At 45.4% G+C, this 15,145-nt stretch overlaps 1 protein-coding gene across 15 annotated transcripts in view; it reads left to right on the forward strand.

Annotated features, from left to right (window-relative positions):
• PAM (peptidylglycine alpha-amidating monooxygenase) overlaps positions 1-15,145 on the forward strand; it is a 1,007,326-nt gene that overhangs the window by 854,760 nt on the left and 137,421 nt on the right. For all 15 annotated transcript variants that reach the window (XM_069226162.1, XM_069226060.1, XM_069226139.1 and 12 more), the window contains one exon: positions 9,571-9,687. In XM_069226162.1, coding sequence (XP_069082263.1) covers positions 9,571-9,687 — 117 coding nt within the window. The remainder of the gene's footprint in view (positions 1-9,570; positions 9,688-15,145) is intronic.

Consider the following 15,145-nt stretch of genomic DNA (forward strand, 5'->3'; position numbering starts at 1 on the left):
GGCAGTCGCGGTCAGGGGGAGCCTCTTGATTCCCTCTGCAGGCGTTGCTGGGGATGGCTCAGGGGGGTCAACTCTGGCTACTCACAGGGTCGCAGTCGCCGGGGAGTCCTCCCTGTAGTGTTGGTTCTCCACAGGTCGAGCCGGGGACGTCGGGTGCAGAGTGGAAAGTCTCACGCTTCCGGCAGGAAACGTGTGGTCTTTAAAAGTTGCTTCTTTGTTGCAAAGTTGCAGTCTTTGTGGAACAGGGCCGCTGTCCTCTGGAGTTCTTGATCCTTTTAGTTGCAGGGTAGTCCTCTGAGGCTTCAGAGGTCGCTGTTGCAGTTTTTCTCGAAGTGGGGAGACAGGCTGGTAGGGCTGGGGCCAAAGCAGTTGGTGTCTCCGTCTTCTCTGCAGGGCTTCAGGTCAGCAGTCCTTCTTTGTCTTCAGGTTGCAGGAATCTATTTTCCTAGGTTCTGGGGGGGCCCTAAATACTCAATTTAGGAGTCTGTTTAGGTCTGGGAGGTTAGTAGCCAATGGCTACTAGCCCTGAGGGTGGCTACACCCTCTTTGTGCCTCCTCCCGGTGGGGAGGGGGTCACATCCCTAATCCTAATGGGGGAATCCTCCATCAGCAAGATGGAGGATTTCTAAAAGTCAGAGTCACCTCAGCTCAGGAAACGTTAGGGGTTGTCCTCACTGGCCAGTGACGACTCCTTGTTTTTCTCATTATCTCCTCCGGCCTTGCTGCCAAAAGTGGGGCCGTGGCCGGAGGGGGCGGGCATCTCCACTAGCTGGGATGCCCTGTGGCGCTGTAACAAACGGGGTGAGCCTTTGAGGCTCACCGCCAGGTGTTACAGTTCCTGCAGGGGGAGGTGAGAAGCACCTCCACCCAGCACAGGCTTTGTTCCTGGTCACAGAGTGACAAAGGCTCTCCCCATGTGGCCAGCAACATGTCTGGTGTGTGGCAGGCTGGTAAAACTAGTCATCCCACACTGGAAGTCGGGTATGTTTTCAGGGGGCATCTCTAAGATGCCCGCTGGGTGTATTTCACAATAAAATGCACACTGGCTTCAGTGTGCATTTATTGTGCTGAGAAGTTTGATACCAAACTTCCCAGTTTTCAGTGTAGCCATTATGGTACTGTGGAGTTCGTGTTTGACAGACTCCCAGACCATATACTGTTATGGCTACCCTGCACTTACAATGTCTAAGGTTTTGCTTAGACACTGTAGGGGCATAGTGCTCATGCACCTATGCCCTCACCTGTGGTATAGTGCACCCTGCCTTAGGGCTGTAAGGCCTGCTAGAGGGGTGACTTATCTATGCCATAGGCAGTGTGAGGTTGGCATGGCACCCTGTGGGGAGTGCCATGTCGAATTAGTCATTTTCTCCCCACCAGCACACACAAGCTGGGAAGCAGTGTGCCTGTGCTGAGTGAGGGGTCCCCAGGGTGGCATAAGACATGCTGCAGCCCTTAGAGACCTTCCCTGGCATCAGGGCCCTTGGTACCACCTGGATGCCAGGGTGTGCCAATTGTGGAGACAAAGGTACAGGTTAGGGAAAGAACACTGGTGCTGGGGCCTGGTTAGCAGGCCTCAGCATATTTTCAAATCATAACTTGGCATCAGCAAAGGCAAAACGTCAGGGGGTAACCATGCCAAGGAGGCATTTCCTTACAAGAAGTCAAACACAATACCTCTGGGTGTGGTTCCGTAGGTTCTCGTCTTCTCAAAAAATAGCTTTCACCCTGCTGAAATGTCCCAAACTAGTCCACTAAACACCAAAATCACTGTAGTAGCGAGAAGCTACCCAATGAGGTAACATTACCACTGGAAGTGGGTGAGGATAACAATCCTTTGAAAGGAAATATTATTTATTACGCTAGGAGAACAACTTTTTCTTCTTTGTATTCTTCTCTAATAATCTTGTATTCACCCATATTTGTTCCTTTGCTGCAATTGCTGTAAGGCATTGCTTGATTCCTATACCCATAAGAACCTATATCATTTAGATGCACAATCATCTCCCACTAATCACCGCCCCACAACTGAATGAGAGGCTGTCTGTCCCTACATATACTGCCCATCTGCAAACACTCAGTTGTGAAGTAATTCACAAAGTTAAGCAGCCCCAATGTATACACACAGGTCATGCAGGAGTGAACCTCAATAGGACTCATGTCGCATCACATGGAGTCTATACACAACTACCGGGGAGCGCCAAAGCATATGAGCAGCAAGTAAAAGGTGCAGATGTGGGACACCAATAACACAGAAAGAGTGAATACATAAAAAAGCATCAGCTGAAGAATTGGAGTTGACTGGCTGGGACTAGACAAACTGATAAACTGCAAACATCTTCCCCAATAAAGCCTGTGAGATTTAAGACTCATAGCCGCACTGAGACATAATGACCAATCTTTGACATTGAACTAGTAGAGGAAAGAGTCACCCTAAAGGTTTATTGGAGATGGCAATTAAGGAGAACATCTGTTCATCACAGTATACTAGTGTCAAATTAGTAATCAGACTTGCTACAACTCTGACTACAGGCAGCTGTTTGCTAGGGCTCAGACCAGCAATACTAAAAACATACACTGAAGGGAGCTTTGGGTCATACCTCTTGCACTATTGAGTGAAGAAAGTGTCATACACATTTTGGATCATGCTTGTGGATTATTTTAGTCCGTGTTAGCTATTGTATAGTAGGTGTGTTATCTTGCCTGACTAAAGAATGCCTTCCTTTTGTAGTCCATATACGGTGAGGGGAAGGCGCCATGTACTGCAGTCAAGGTGCATTTGTGCTCCTAAAATTATTTCCACACTTTTGATGATCTGGCACCTGCAATGATTTTGTACTTAAATCTGACTTTACACTTAAATGTGTTTTTTACTTCTAAATGTTATTTCTGCTCCTTGGTGTTCCCACACTCCTGCTGTTACTGCACCATGGATGATTTTGTACTTAAATTTGCTACTGATGTTGCATCAAGGCTGATTTTACACCTTAGTTTGCTGCCTAATGAAATATGATGTCATACTGGTTTACACCTTTTACACCTAGCATGATATCTCTCTGTACAAACTTTGCACCTTCCGTGATTTTACACTTAAATGCGGTTATTGCATTAATGCACAGTTCTCCTAAATAAGTGTTTGTACCACCACCCCCTTAACACTACTGCTATCATTCAACCTCCCAACCCAGTCCAGGTACACCAAAATGACAGCACAAAAACTGCCTCTCTGCAGAACAACTCGACTACCAATAAACATGATTCACATGAGATGTGTGATTACTCACCTTATACCTCATTACAGCCCTATGCTACTGACCAGAGCGCAACTATTTTATCTTTTACCTAGAATAAAATGCTGGACTTAAAAACAAAAGCTTTCTACCTTTATGCAATGATATTAAGGCCCTCATTACAACCTCGGCGGTCTTTTTAAAAAACCGCCGAGGCTGCGGGAGCCAGAATACCGCCAGTGTCGGCAGTATTCCTGGCTCCCTATTGTGACTTTTCTACTGGGCCAGCAGATGGTAACACTGTTACCGTCCGCTGGCCCAGGGGAAAAGTCACATCAACATTGCTGCCGGCCTGTAATAGAGCCGGCGGCAATGCTGATGTGCAGCGGGTGCAGTAGCACCCGTTGCACATTTCACTGCCCGAAGTTTGGGCAGTGAAATGCGCAACTGGGCTATGCCTGGGGGCCCTTGCACTGCCCATGCCAAGTGCATGGGCAGTACAAGGGTCCCCGGGGGCACCCCAAGTCCCCCTTAACCCCAGCCTTTCCATGGCGGTGTTTATTGCCGTGGTCGGGGACTCATAATCCCCAGGGCAGCGGTGCTTATGTTGGAGGGGCCGGCGGCATGGCCGTGGCTATTGCGCCATGGTCATAATAGCTGGCGGAACACCGCCAGCCTGTTGGCGGTGTTATCACCAGCTTACTGTACCACCGGCCGCCGGTGTAATAATGAGGCCCTAAATCTGCAAATCACAATCTCCATCTCTCCCACAAGCAATTTACTCCCAGGGATTGCGTTCCTACCCCTACCCACTTGTTACTCTTCGTTTGACATACCTACTACTCATAATAAGCCCAACAGTCACTCCAACCCCAACGCTCTGGAGCATTTCTACAGGCACATGATCTCTAATGCGCCTTACACATTCCAACATTATGTGATTAGTTGTCCCCACAACACATCCATTTACCACAAGCCCCAGAGCAAAATATCATAAACACAATGACAAGCAACATCAGAAGAATGTCCACATTTCAACCCAGTGACATAACGCTTACATGGCACATGAGAGATACCCCTTCGAACAATTGGTCCACATTCTTTACTGCACCTTCCATATGTGCCCAAATACACAATTGTGAGTTTGATCCTTTTACTCTCACAGGAATCTGGTTCTTCTCTTCTTTCACATTACTGTCTTACCATCATCATATAACATCCTCTTCTTCAACACAACAGAAATAAACTGGTAGGACGATGTTTCCTTTATCCACGACTTGATTAACTGAATAAACTCCTCCTTGTTCTAAAGCCTCACTGTGGCTATTACAAAAATAATGCCTAAGGCTAACTATTTGTGTAATAATACCACCTACTAGCAAAAAATGTTGTATTTATGTTTTCCTAGATTATAATACGGATCAATCTTTCAACCAGGGGCAGCTCCTTCTCAATGGCGAAGGAGCATCGCCCCACTGGGTGAGCTAGCAGCTGCAAAATAAAACAATATTTTACTATTGCTTTATTTTTTAGCTGTTGGCTCAGCCAGCATATGCAGGGAGGTCCCGTGCCATGGGAGGGAGAGGAGGAGAAGTTTAGTGAGTGCATGTCAGTTTGGCCTGCCATCTTAGGCTGGCCAAACTCACATGCGCACTTAGGTTTCTCCAACCCGGCTGTATTGCAGGGCCTGGTTGGAGAAACTGCACAGACTCCAGTCCACTGTCTGAGCGGCAGACCAAGCCGATCAGACCAACCCTGATGCTGCTCTCATGCTAGGTATAGTATGAGAACAGTGCAAGGATTGCATGGGGAGTCTGTGCTGGTGTCCCAGGGACTTCTGGGACACCAACACCATCGGAAGAGGAGCGAGGCAGGCAGCAGCAGGAGAAACAGGTATGTTTTTTTATTATTATTATTATTTTATTCCCGCCTGTGCCTCCCGTCCCCCGCCCACCTGTCTCCTTGGGATTTCCGCCTGCCACTGCTGCTTTCCACAGGGAAAGATGCAGACAGACCTACACATCCTATTGTACTACTACGTATCTCGACTTTGGACCTTCGACTGCAACAATAGGGACACTACTGTGCACTCGCTTTTTATAAAGAAACACCCCATACAAATCCCAGTCCCAGCCCATTTGGGTTTGTCAGACCACTTCTTCGTTCCTTTCAAAATCCTGTCCCTAATGCACACTCCCCATGCTGAACTGGAGGTGTAATTAGTAAAATCAGCAGAACTAAAACATTCAGAACAAGATAGCTGACTTCAGTGTGCTGATGCATGCAAACAAGCGCATGCACAAATGTGACTCATTTCAACATGTATCTTTCTATGTGTGTCTCCTTTTCCTGTTTTTTATTCCGGAAGCTTTTGGTTCTTTTAGTTTTATAACCTAAGCTTGTGTTGCTGATGCCATTCAGCACTGCAAGTTTGGGGAATTAAAAATAGGGCATAGATATTAAACGCAATCAAGGCCCAGGCAGATTAAACATAAATATTGTAAGCAGCATGCCCTTTTGACTTTGACGGTTACACTATCGGAGGATATCATTTTCATAGAAAATTATACTTGCCACGTTTGATTAAAAAAAAAAAAAAACCTTCTTCGTCAGGGTAATGCTTATTTATTCGAAAATTTGTCACTCGCTCGATATTTCCTCCGGGGTTGGTTACAATAATTGTGTGTCAACAACAAGTGACTAATAATAAACCACGTCAGTGGTGTGCTGACAGTTTTATTTTCACCAGTTACCAGCCAGCATCCTTATCATTGGAAGCAACGTCGAGGGAAGGAGTGTTGTGTACTCAGCATGGAATGATAGTAACGGCCAATCTGTTTTCAACTTAGATAAGGTGTATTGTGGCTTTGGACCTTATGTGGTATTCTTACCCAAAATGGCTCCTAGAAAAGCTTCACTTCTGGCATTTTTCATCAACCATGACCAGGGTCGGATTGGAAAGGCGGGCAGTCTGGCATTGGTCGATGGGCCGGTGCCTCAGGGTCACCGTAGGCCGGTTGTTTAGGGCTTCTGTAAACCAGCCCCCAGAGATGTCGGGCCATATTACGACCTTGACAGAGGGGTTTCCTCCATCACAAACGTGGAGGATATCCCGTCTGCCGTATTATGCTCCCATTATATTCAATGGAGACGTAATACAGTGGACAGGATATCTGTCACATTTGTGATGGAGGAAACTCCTCCCTTAAGGTTGTAATAAGGCTCTTAATGTCCTCCTCTGTCACTGCACACTACTGCAATGTGTCACCACTACCCTGGGCACTCCCTTGCATGTTGTCAAACTGAGGCTGTGGGCAGGTGTTGTTCTGGCCGTTAGAGCCTTCTCAACTCTGCCCGCTGCCTTGTGTGGCCGGCCAGGCCCAGAAGCAGTGTCAACCCTCTGCTAGGCCATCATTTTCAGACCATTCTTCCCTAAGACCCCCTCGAGTAGCAGCAGCAGACCTGTGTATTGCTTGACCCTCCTCCCCCAGCCAGGTCATACCCTGAGGCTATAGTGGGCTGGAGAAGAGGTGAGAAACAGAAATGTCCTCGCCAGGGGCCAATTGTTGTCACCACAATCCCAGTGTCTTTTAGGCCTTGGTGGAGAGGATTTGGGGAAGTACTTTCGAGTTCTGGCATCAGTACCACATCCAGTGATTCTGGGCAAATCACTTAATCTCCCTACCTAATATAACAAAGTATTTGATTGTGTGCAATGTAGCTGGTGCTCCTGGTAATTACTGCAATGCCTTTGGGACAAGTTCTCGCTATATAAAACTATAAAAAAATATTAACAATTTAGGAATGTGGGCCACTTTTTTGGAGCGCCTGGTCCAAATTATGATCCCAATCCGACCCTGGGGATGTCCATGCTTTGATAAGAATAGTGTGTGCTAACACACTATGACCCTTATTGTTGTAAGGCGCTGGACACTACTCATAGAGGGGGTGGTGGGGAAACACAGTCTCTACTTTGTTATCTTACCAAAATGATGATCGTGGATGGGATCCTGACATCTAGCGGAAGCTCCTCTAGAGTTTGTGGACTTGGACTATAAACCTTCTGTCAACTCAGAGTGTGAACCTGGAACGACAGCAAGGGGGCGGCTCTGTGTGGTGTCTGAGGACAGATACTGTTGCATAGATGGGTGCAGGGTCTAAGACACTCAGCTGTATTATTGGATGACAAGGAAAAGGTTTTAAAACCTTCGTTCCAGTGCTGTAGGCATATTTGCAGGCCAGGCTTCCTTTGCTAGTAGTGCTCGGGTCCTCTCAGGGAGTTTTCACTCTGTCAGGAGGTGCAGGCAGATTCCTTCCAAAATCTGCCGGTAGAGTGCCCAGAAGCGACAGCAGGTTGCCCTGTTTTCCATGGATGGGAGCAATAGGCGCAGCTGCGTCTCTTCAGTGCCTATTTTTATTGCCTATTGGGCAGAGGGCTCGCGGTGCATGCTGGCTCCCTGCTCTGCCCAGCTTCAGAGGATGAAACTTCAAGTTAGGATCTCTCACCAGTCATGGTGGGCGGGGCCACTTTAACGTAGACAGGTCTTTCTCTGACTTGACGCATGGGAATACGGGGTTAATAAAGGGTTCCGTGATTATTCGCTACCGGACACATGAAGCAACTTGTTTTTTCTCTGTCGGGCCCTGCGATCCGGGAGCTGCAAGCCAGTCAGTTCTCGGTTCCAGTAATATACTTCTTTTAATCTGTTGTATCTCAGTGGACAGAGACAGTGGCAGCGCTTAATTTGTGCTTGTTGTGTCCGGTGCGGAGCACCGGCCCTTATTCTTCTGTCTTAAGCATTTTCTGCGAGCAAAAGACGCATATGAGGAAGATTTAGGAAGAGAAAACGAAAAACCGTCACAACGAGAGTAAGCAGAAAGCTGCAAAAGTGAGCTGAAAGGGCATGGAGTGCTTTAAACAGATTGAAAAGGTCCGAGATGGTATAAGGATTATGCTGCCTCAGTATTCCGTGTTGCCACATTAAATTGCAGCTGCCGCGTATTTAAGAGAAGGGCTTTGGGCACCGGCACGTTTGTATTTACAAATTAAGCACTTGACAGTGGGTGCCAGCAGGTTACGGTCGCCACCTGTGGCGGATTGATACAGTTTAGATATGCCTAAACCCACCACCCCATCGTGCCCACGCACACGACCCGTGCACACTAACGTGGCGCGCTCTAATAATGCCAGAGTCCTCTCAAACTAACGTCTCCGTAGACCGCTGCTGTGTTCCTTGTACAGCCGTTAAATTAATAAAAATCTACACAAACCTGACATAAATGCATTTCAATCTCAAATATTCCTTTACATATAAAACAACCTTGTTCCCAGACTGTGAAATAACACTGTTCGAAAGGTAGATCACCACGGAGTACAATTAAAAACGGTTGTGGTTATTGGGTTTTTTATTTCCAGTTATAACCATAAACAAACACTTCCTCTGTTTTTTCAGTCTGCGGGTCTTCACTGAAAGTTTTAGGACTACGGGTCCTGGAAGCCTTTTATTTTTCTGTTATAACATTGCCAGGATAGGAGGTTTCTTTGGGTTAGCGCGCCACCTGGTGTTCAGCTCTTTTCAATAATTCTCCATTGGCATAGTTCACTGGGTAAAAAATGTTGTGTTTAAATAGCGCTTACTACCACTGATGAGAAGTCCAAGCGCCTTTCGGCGAGTAGCACCTCAAGTTGAAGCTCAAAGGGATAAGTGGTAGATTATTATAGGGAAATACGAGTATAGTATTAGTATAGGGAAATATGAGTAATTTGAGTGGTGGACATGTGAGTCTGTTAGTTGGATTGAATAGAATAATGGAGGGGTAGACGAAGGAAGAATCCAGAAAGTGTTAGTTGGGAGATCATAGTAGTGAGATGAGGTTTGGGATGAGTAAAGGGGAGTTGGAAGAGGGAAGAGTCTGTAGAAGGGGGTTAGGGAGGTCATAGTAGTAAAATGAGGTTTGGGATGAGTCAAAAGGCGAGATACATGAGGGAGAATTTAGTAGGGTTGTTTGGGAGATCATAACAGTAAACTGAAGTTTGGGGTGACCCAGAAGGTGTAGAGGAGGGAAGAGTCTAGGAAGGGTTTTTTGGAGATCATAGTAGTAGAACCAGCTTTGGGATGAGTCAGAGAGTGTAGAGAAAGGATAGATTGAGAGAAAATAGTGCCAGAGTTGCATGTACATACATCTAGAAGTGTATTTTAACATCTAGTTTTCCTGGTATCTAAATACTAATAGAAGATACAAATATTTGGGCTATGAAGACATGTTTATGATTAATCAACTGTAAATTACTGTATGACGTTCGCCCGGCTTCCTAAAATGTGCATTTTCTGTTATCTTTCAGCTCCTTCGACAGGACATTTGTGTATCAGATGCGAGGTATAGGACCAATTGAACAGAGCACTATTCTTGTTGTGGACCCAAGCAGCTCTACTGTACTGCACTCCACGGGGAAGAACATGTAAGAGAGCGCGTTATGTACCTTACTTATCGTATTGCCATACTGTGTGTGGAGGAAAAGGTTTTATTAACAATGGCTTATTTATATATGGAAAGTATATCTTAACGTTTCACACCGGTTTGCAGACATCTAGGGTCCAAGTCACAGAGCCTGTGAGAAAAAAAGTTGGGGATGTACACAAGCTCCAATGTTTTGGGTACATTTGCTACATTCAAAGGATTTTCAAAATATCCTGGAGAACTTGCATGCATAAAATATATATAAGAAGAATTTACACCTGGTGAAAAAATCTGCATGAGTAAATCAAGTGAAAAACCACTGCCCCATCTTTTTTCGACTGGAAGCTTATTTTTGCCCTAAGAGAACCCCCTACCTTTAAATCGTTTACCTTTGAACCCCCATAAAGATATGTGAATGTTACCTTCCACCGCCCCCAATCCCCCCCCCCCCCCGCCCGCCCCTAAAGCACCATCTCTTCCTTTTGAGAGGAATTTATTTTTTTGCATTTACAAATGTTGACATTCAGCCATACTGGCATATTATTTTCGGTGCCAGTAAATTCACTTTTCAAGGGTAACACTCCAGGTATGTTGATATTGGGAGTGACAGTTGTCCGTATGCTTGCAGGTGTTTTTGTTGAAAGTGCTTTCATTCACACGGCAGAAGCACTTCCACAAGATAATGTAGTGCGGGCGGGCCACCATGTTACTTCTGCCCGCTCATTATTATTTCTGTTTTGTAGAAACGGCCTCCCACCCCGCTAAAGCAAGGGTTTGTTCCTATTAAACTTAATATAAATGTCTCTGACATGCTGGGAGATTTTTCTCTGTGGTCTAAGCTTACTGATGCCCAATGTCTCGAAGTAAATTCCAGGAATTCCAAATAACTTTAAAAGAAAGGCGTGCGGCTCTCAGTATTGGTTCACATCTGCACGGACAAAATGGGTTAGTTTTCTAGTCATCTTCTCAAATGCTAGTATAGCACCTTCCCAATTGACTTGATGTAGATTAACGTTGTTTTCCTCCTCACAATCACGTCGAAGAGGCCCCGCAGTTGCCCCATATGATGATATCCTGGACGCATTCACATCCCGCGCCCTGCAAGTAGCAGTTCTGGGTGGAGGAGCACCATCCATCCGGTAATGTGTTGAGGAGTCCAGCCACGCAGCGAACGAGGGTACCAGAGTAAGCTACAGATGTCATAACCTCTGAGTCTCAAATGCCTGAAATAAGTGTTGAAGTCTCTGGTCCTTTCTCAGGACCGATTCCCTTGAAGGGAGAAGAATGACATCCAACACAGAACGAACTGAAATTAACATTGTCGCACACGATCCGATTAGCTAGGGCAGAAGCCGGTGGTTCATGGTCTGTCCTTGTGCCTGTACGGTTCTAACCCAACATCTGTGTGTGTCTAGTGCTCACTAGTGGCTCGTGGTGATATGTACTGCACAGTGTTCTCTTAACTATAGCTGAGTGTCCGAGTCCTCACCTGCAGGGCTTGCTTCTGCGCCCTTGTTAGAATCCCAGGGCGGATAGCTTTCTCTTCTCGGGTAGAAGCCCGGTGATGCTACCAGGCGGAATCTTCACAGTAAACACCTTGCTGTGTCTTCACTTCCTAATTTGTGACAGATAACTTGGGAATCAGGAGACTTTTGACCTGGAATTCCTGAAAGTGCAGCTTGAAAATACTTCTACTCCGTGGCTGATTAGTGGATTCTAAAGTTATGTACTTCTAAGCAAAAGATAACTTCCCAGCACAAATAAGACTTATTTGCTTATGGCTGGGTCCAAACTGAGGTGGCATGCTTGGCAATCAAACGATGGATTGGGAAGCATGGCCTGCAAAAGCCAGTGAGATTACTGGAAGCATTCCATCACCTAGTTTTTTTCCTCTTGTGAAATGGCAACATACCATAAGTCATGGTGAGTTCAGCCAATGTCTGAAGTGGGCTGACACGTTCTCCTTTGAAGCTCGCTCAAATGGGTGGAAGAAAAATGTAAATGACAGATTAATTGATGAAGTCTAACTGCAGACCCCTGTAAGTATGTATGTTATGCACATAATTTTAGTAAAATCAAAAGGTCTTGGCTAACACATACCTAAAAAAAAAACTGGTCTAGCATTGGCTGCCAAACTCTTGCATTTGAAAAAGAAGGAAAGAAAGAAGGTAATCAAGAAATTAGGCAAGGAAGGCAGAGAAGAAGAAAGGAAGGAAAAAAGAAAGAAGAAAAAGAAAGAAAACAAGACAAAATAATTCAGGCAGCAAGATTGAAACACGGCAAGGAAGACAAAGAAAGAAGGAAAACAAGAATGTAGGAAAAAGAATGAAGGAAAGAATGAATGAAAGAGGGCAAGAGAGAAAGGAGGAAGGAAAGAGAAGGCAAAAGAGAAGATGAAAGAAAGAAACGAGGAAAGGGGGAAAGAAAGAAGAAATAAGAAAGATGGAAAGAAGAACAAATGAGAAAGAAGGCAGAAGAGAAAAGACATGAAAAAGAAAGAAAGTAGGAAAGAAATACAGTTAGGGTTGGCAAGATTGATAGAGCACACTGATTAGCTTAGATTCAGAGTTCATGTAAGCTGACACGAAATAGCAGCAGTCAGATAGACACGACCTCTCAAAAAGAAAGATACAACAGCATTAGCAGGAGCTGGGATCCAATAAAGATGGAATGAACCCTGTTCTCACGTGAAAAGCATCCTGCTATCACATTGGGTTCTAAACACTAAGACCGCACTAAAGTAATTATAAATACAAACAAAAACAAAACACTGGTTCTGAAGGGAACTATCTTGTGAGAGGATGTGCTCCTTGAGAAAGAGAAAAATGCAGTCACTCAAAGTGAAGTTAACCAGTGGCATAAGTAGGCTGACCCGTTGCCCCACACTGTTTGCTGTGGTGGGTGAAGTAAAATATGAATGACACAACAACAGGCAAATGGATGAAGAAAGGTGGCTGAAAGCCCCTTTAAGTCAGTGCATTTTACTTTAATTTTAGTCAAATCAAAAGGTCTTTTGCTAACGCCATAGCTAAACATTTGCACAGTACGTTGATGCCACATACATACCGGTCAAATGGAAGAGTCTTAGAATTCATAATGAGGGCTTGACTAAGAGCAGTCAGTCACAGCTCAGGAGTTTATTCACAAAGACATGTATAAAGTAGTACTACTGGTTTTGTATTTTTCATTCTCTTACAGGCATTTGGGAATTGGCCCCAAAACTTCTAACTTGGGAAGAAATCTGGACTGTTAATGGAATATTCATATTTAGTTAACACGAATGGAAAAGACTGTCCCCCTTGCACTCTTACCAACAGGGTGCTGCACATTTCTTGGGTGAATTCTCAAAGGCATGTTAGAATTCGTAATAGTGCTCTGTAGTACAATTCCTGGGTAGAATTGCGGTATTTCTCCTGACCGTCAGTGTTGTCGCTCAGACACACTACAAACTGCACCGTATCACATCCATTAAGAAGGTGTATTGTGACCCTTTGGCAGAAGGCGGCAGCAGGCCTGAACTGTTGGCCAGGATTCGGCTGTTCTCCCAGTACTGACTCTGTTGTCACATTCAGTAATGGCCTCCGTGGTGTCCACGTTTAACCACAGCTGGACTCTGTCACCCGCACTAGGGATCTGAGAAGCACCGACGACAGAGTTTAATCTGCTCCCTGTGCAACACCCTCAGCTCCATGCTGGGGGACATAATAGCTTTTCGGCGGCGATGGGCAGCAGTTTATAGTGTTTGACACGGGCTCTTTTTTCAAGGGAAGGGTTTGCGCTGTATAAGCGATATGCTTCGTGAGCTGCAGAGTGCAGCGCAGAGATGCCTACTCCGTCTAGCAGTGATCTCCGCACAGGCAGCATAACTCACCTGCAACGTGTACTGCCCCAGATCAGGGAGAGAGGATGGGACTATTATGGATCATTAGATGATGAGAAATGACAAGAGGCTCATATCATGACACGGGAGATTAGCTGCTGTTAGGCCATTTTTCATATTTCACACATGCCTAATGATACCGCTGCCACCGCCACCTTCTTTTCCTAAAATGACAGCGGAGCCTAAGTGTAGATGAATGAATGTTTCACTGCCCGTCGTCTCTATGTGTGGCTAAACACTTTTATAACCTGTCTGCTGTGGAAGATCTCTCATAGCCTTCCTCAACACAGATTTCACATTCTACTGTGCTCTTCAAAAGCATTCCTCCTCGACTCATTGTTAGGTGTCTTTATCTGCTATTATTCAGAAACACTTTGTGTGGAATGAATTAACATCGTCCAAGGTTTAGGACTTCTGGCTGCAGCAAGTTCACTACACACAGTAGGACAGTGGCTTCCTGATGATTAAATCTTTCCACATTCGTTTTTGTTATTTATGCAGGCATGGCCCATGGCTTGTTCATCAATTGTGTTACCCACTTTTTACATTCGTCCAACACATATTTTTTTCAATCTGTGTCACCTTTAATTCAGAACTTCATAGAGAAGCATTGAGGATTGACAGGGTGGGATGGTGGGGAGGGTAAGGTGGGAGTGCAGCAACCTGGACACGAGGCCGTGGTAGGTTTCTGTGGCCCACCTCAACGTTGCAGCTAGATTTCTTGTCACTGTTGGTCATTTTTTTTATTTAATGTTGGTGACTGTATGTCCCTGCCTGAAAAAAACTAAGGTTACAGGCGTATTATGGTTAGGTTCACGTTTTACCCATACAAAACCACAGAAATTCAGCAGTTATAGTTATATTTATGTTCAGAAACTATAACTCATGGCCTAAAGTTACGTATCGCCACAAGTTATAGTTTGTATGGGTAAAACTTCAACATTACTATAACATCCCTGTAACCTTTGTTTTTTTCATTGAATTTCAATAGTTGTTTTAACGTAAAGTAATACTTAATTACTGCATATTAAAGGTCGTGTGTGGCTGGGGCTGGCCCAAGGGCCTGAGTGGCAGCCAGACCCTATGGCCAACCCACCCGCATGCACTCAACCCGACACCATGTACAGCCTTTGCCCATACGCAGCACGTTTTGGTGTGTGAGTATGTTTTTTTTCATTGTTTTTTGGATCTGCAGATCCTTTGCGAGTTTACAGGGGATGCAGCACTGGGCACCACAGTAGCTCTGTGAATCTGCAGATCGGCCCCAAAAAACTTGGGCAGTTTTGCCCCAGGAGGGGCCCCCTCACCCCTCCATCTCTCCTATTGGGTCTGACCCCTCATGTCAATTTTATAGTGTTTTTTCCTCCCCAGTCCGATGTGAGAAAGAAAATGGCAGCTGCAACTTTCCTCTCAGCTTGGGGTGAGCTAATCAGGGCCATGCTTTTCCCCCAGGTCCGGTGCAGTGGATCCTCCTCGAGTGGATCAGCAAAGGGTCCAGGACCCTAAATACCTATACTTCTTTTTCCTTTAATATCTCCAAAATGGCTGAACAGATTTACACCAAATCGCAAAAGATCTC

The sequence above is a fragment of the Pleurodeles waltl genome, chromosome 1_1 (genome assembly GCF_031143425.1).
Source record: "Pleurodeles waltl isolate 20211129_DDA chromosome 1_1, aPleWal1.hap1.20221129, whole genome shotgun sequence".
NCBI lineage: Eukaryota > Metazoa > Chordata > Amphibia > Caudata > Salamandridae > Pleurodeles > Pleurodeles waltl.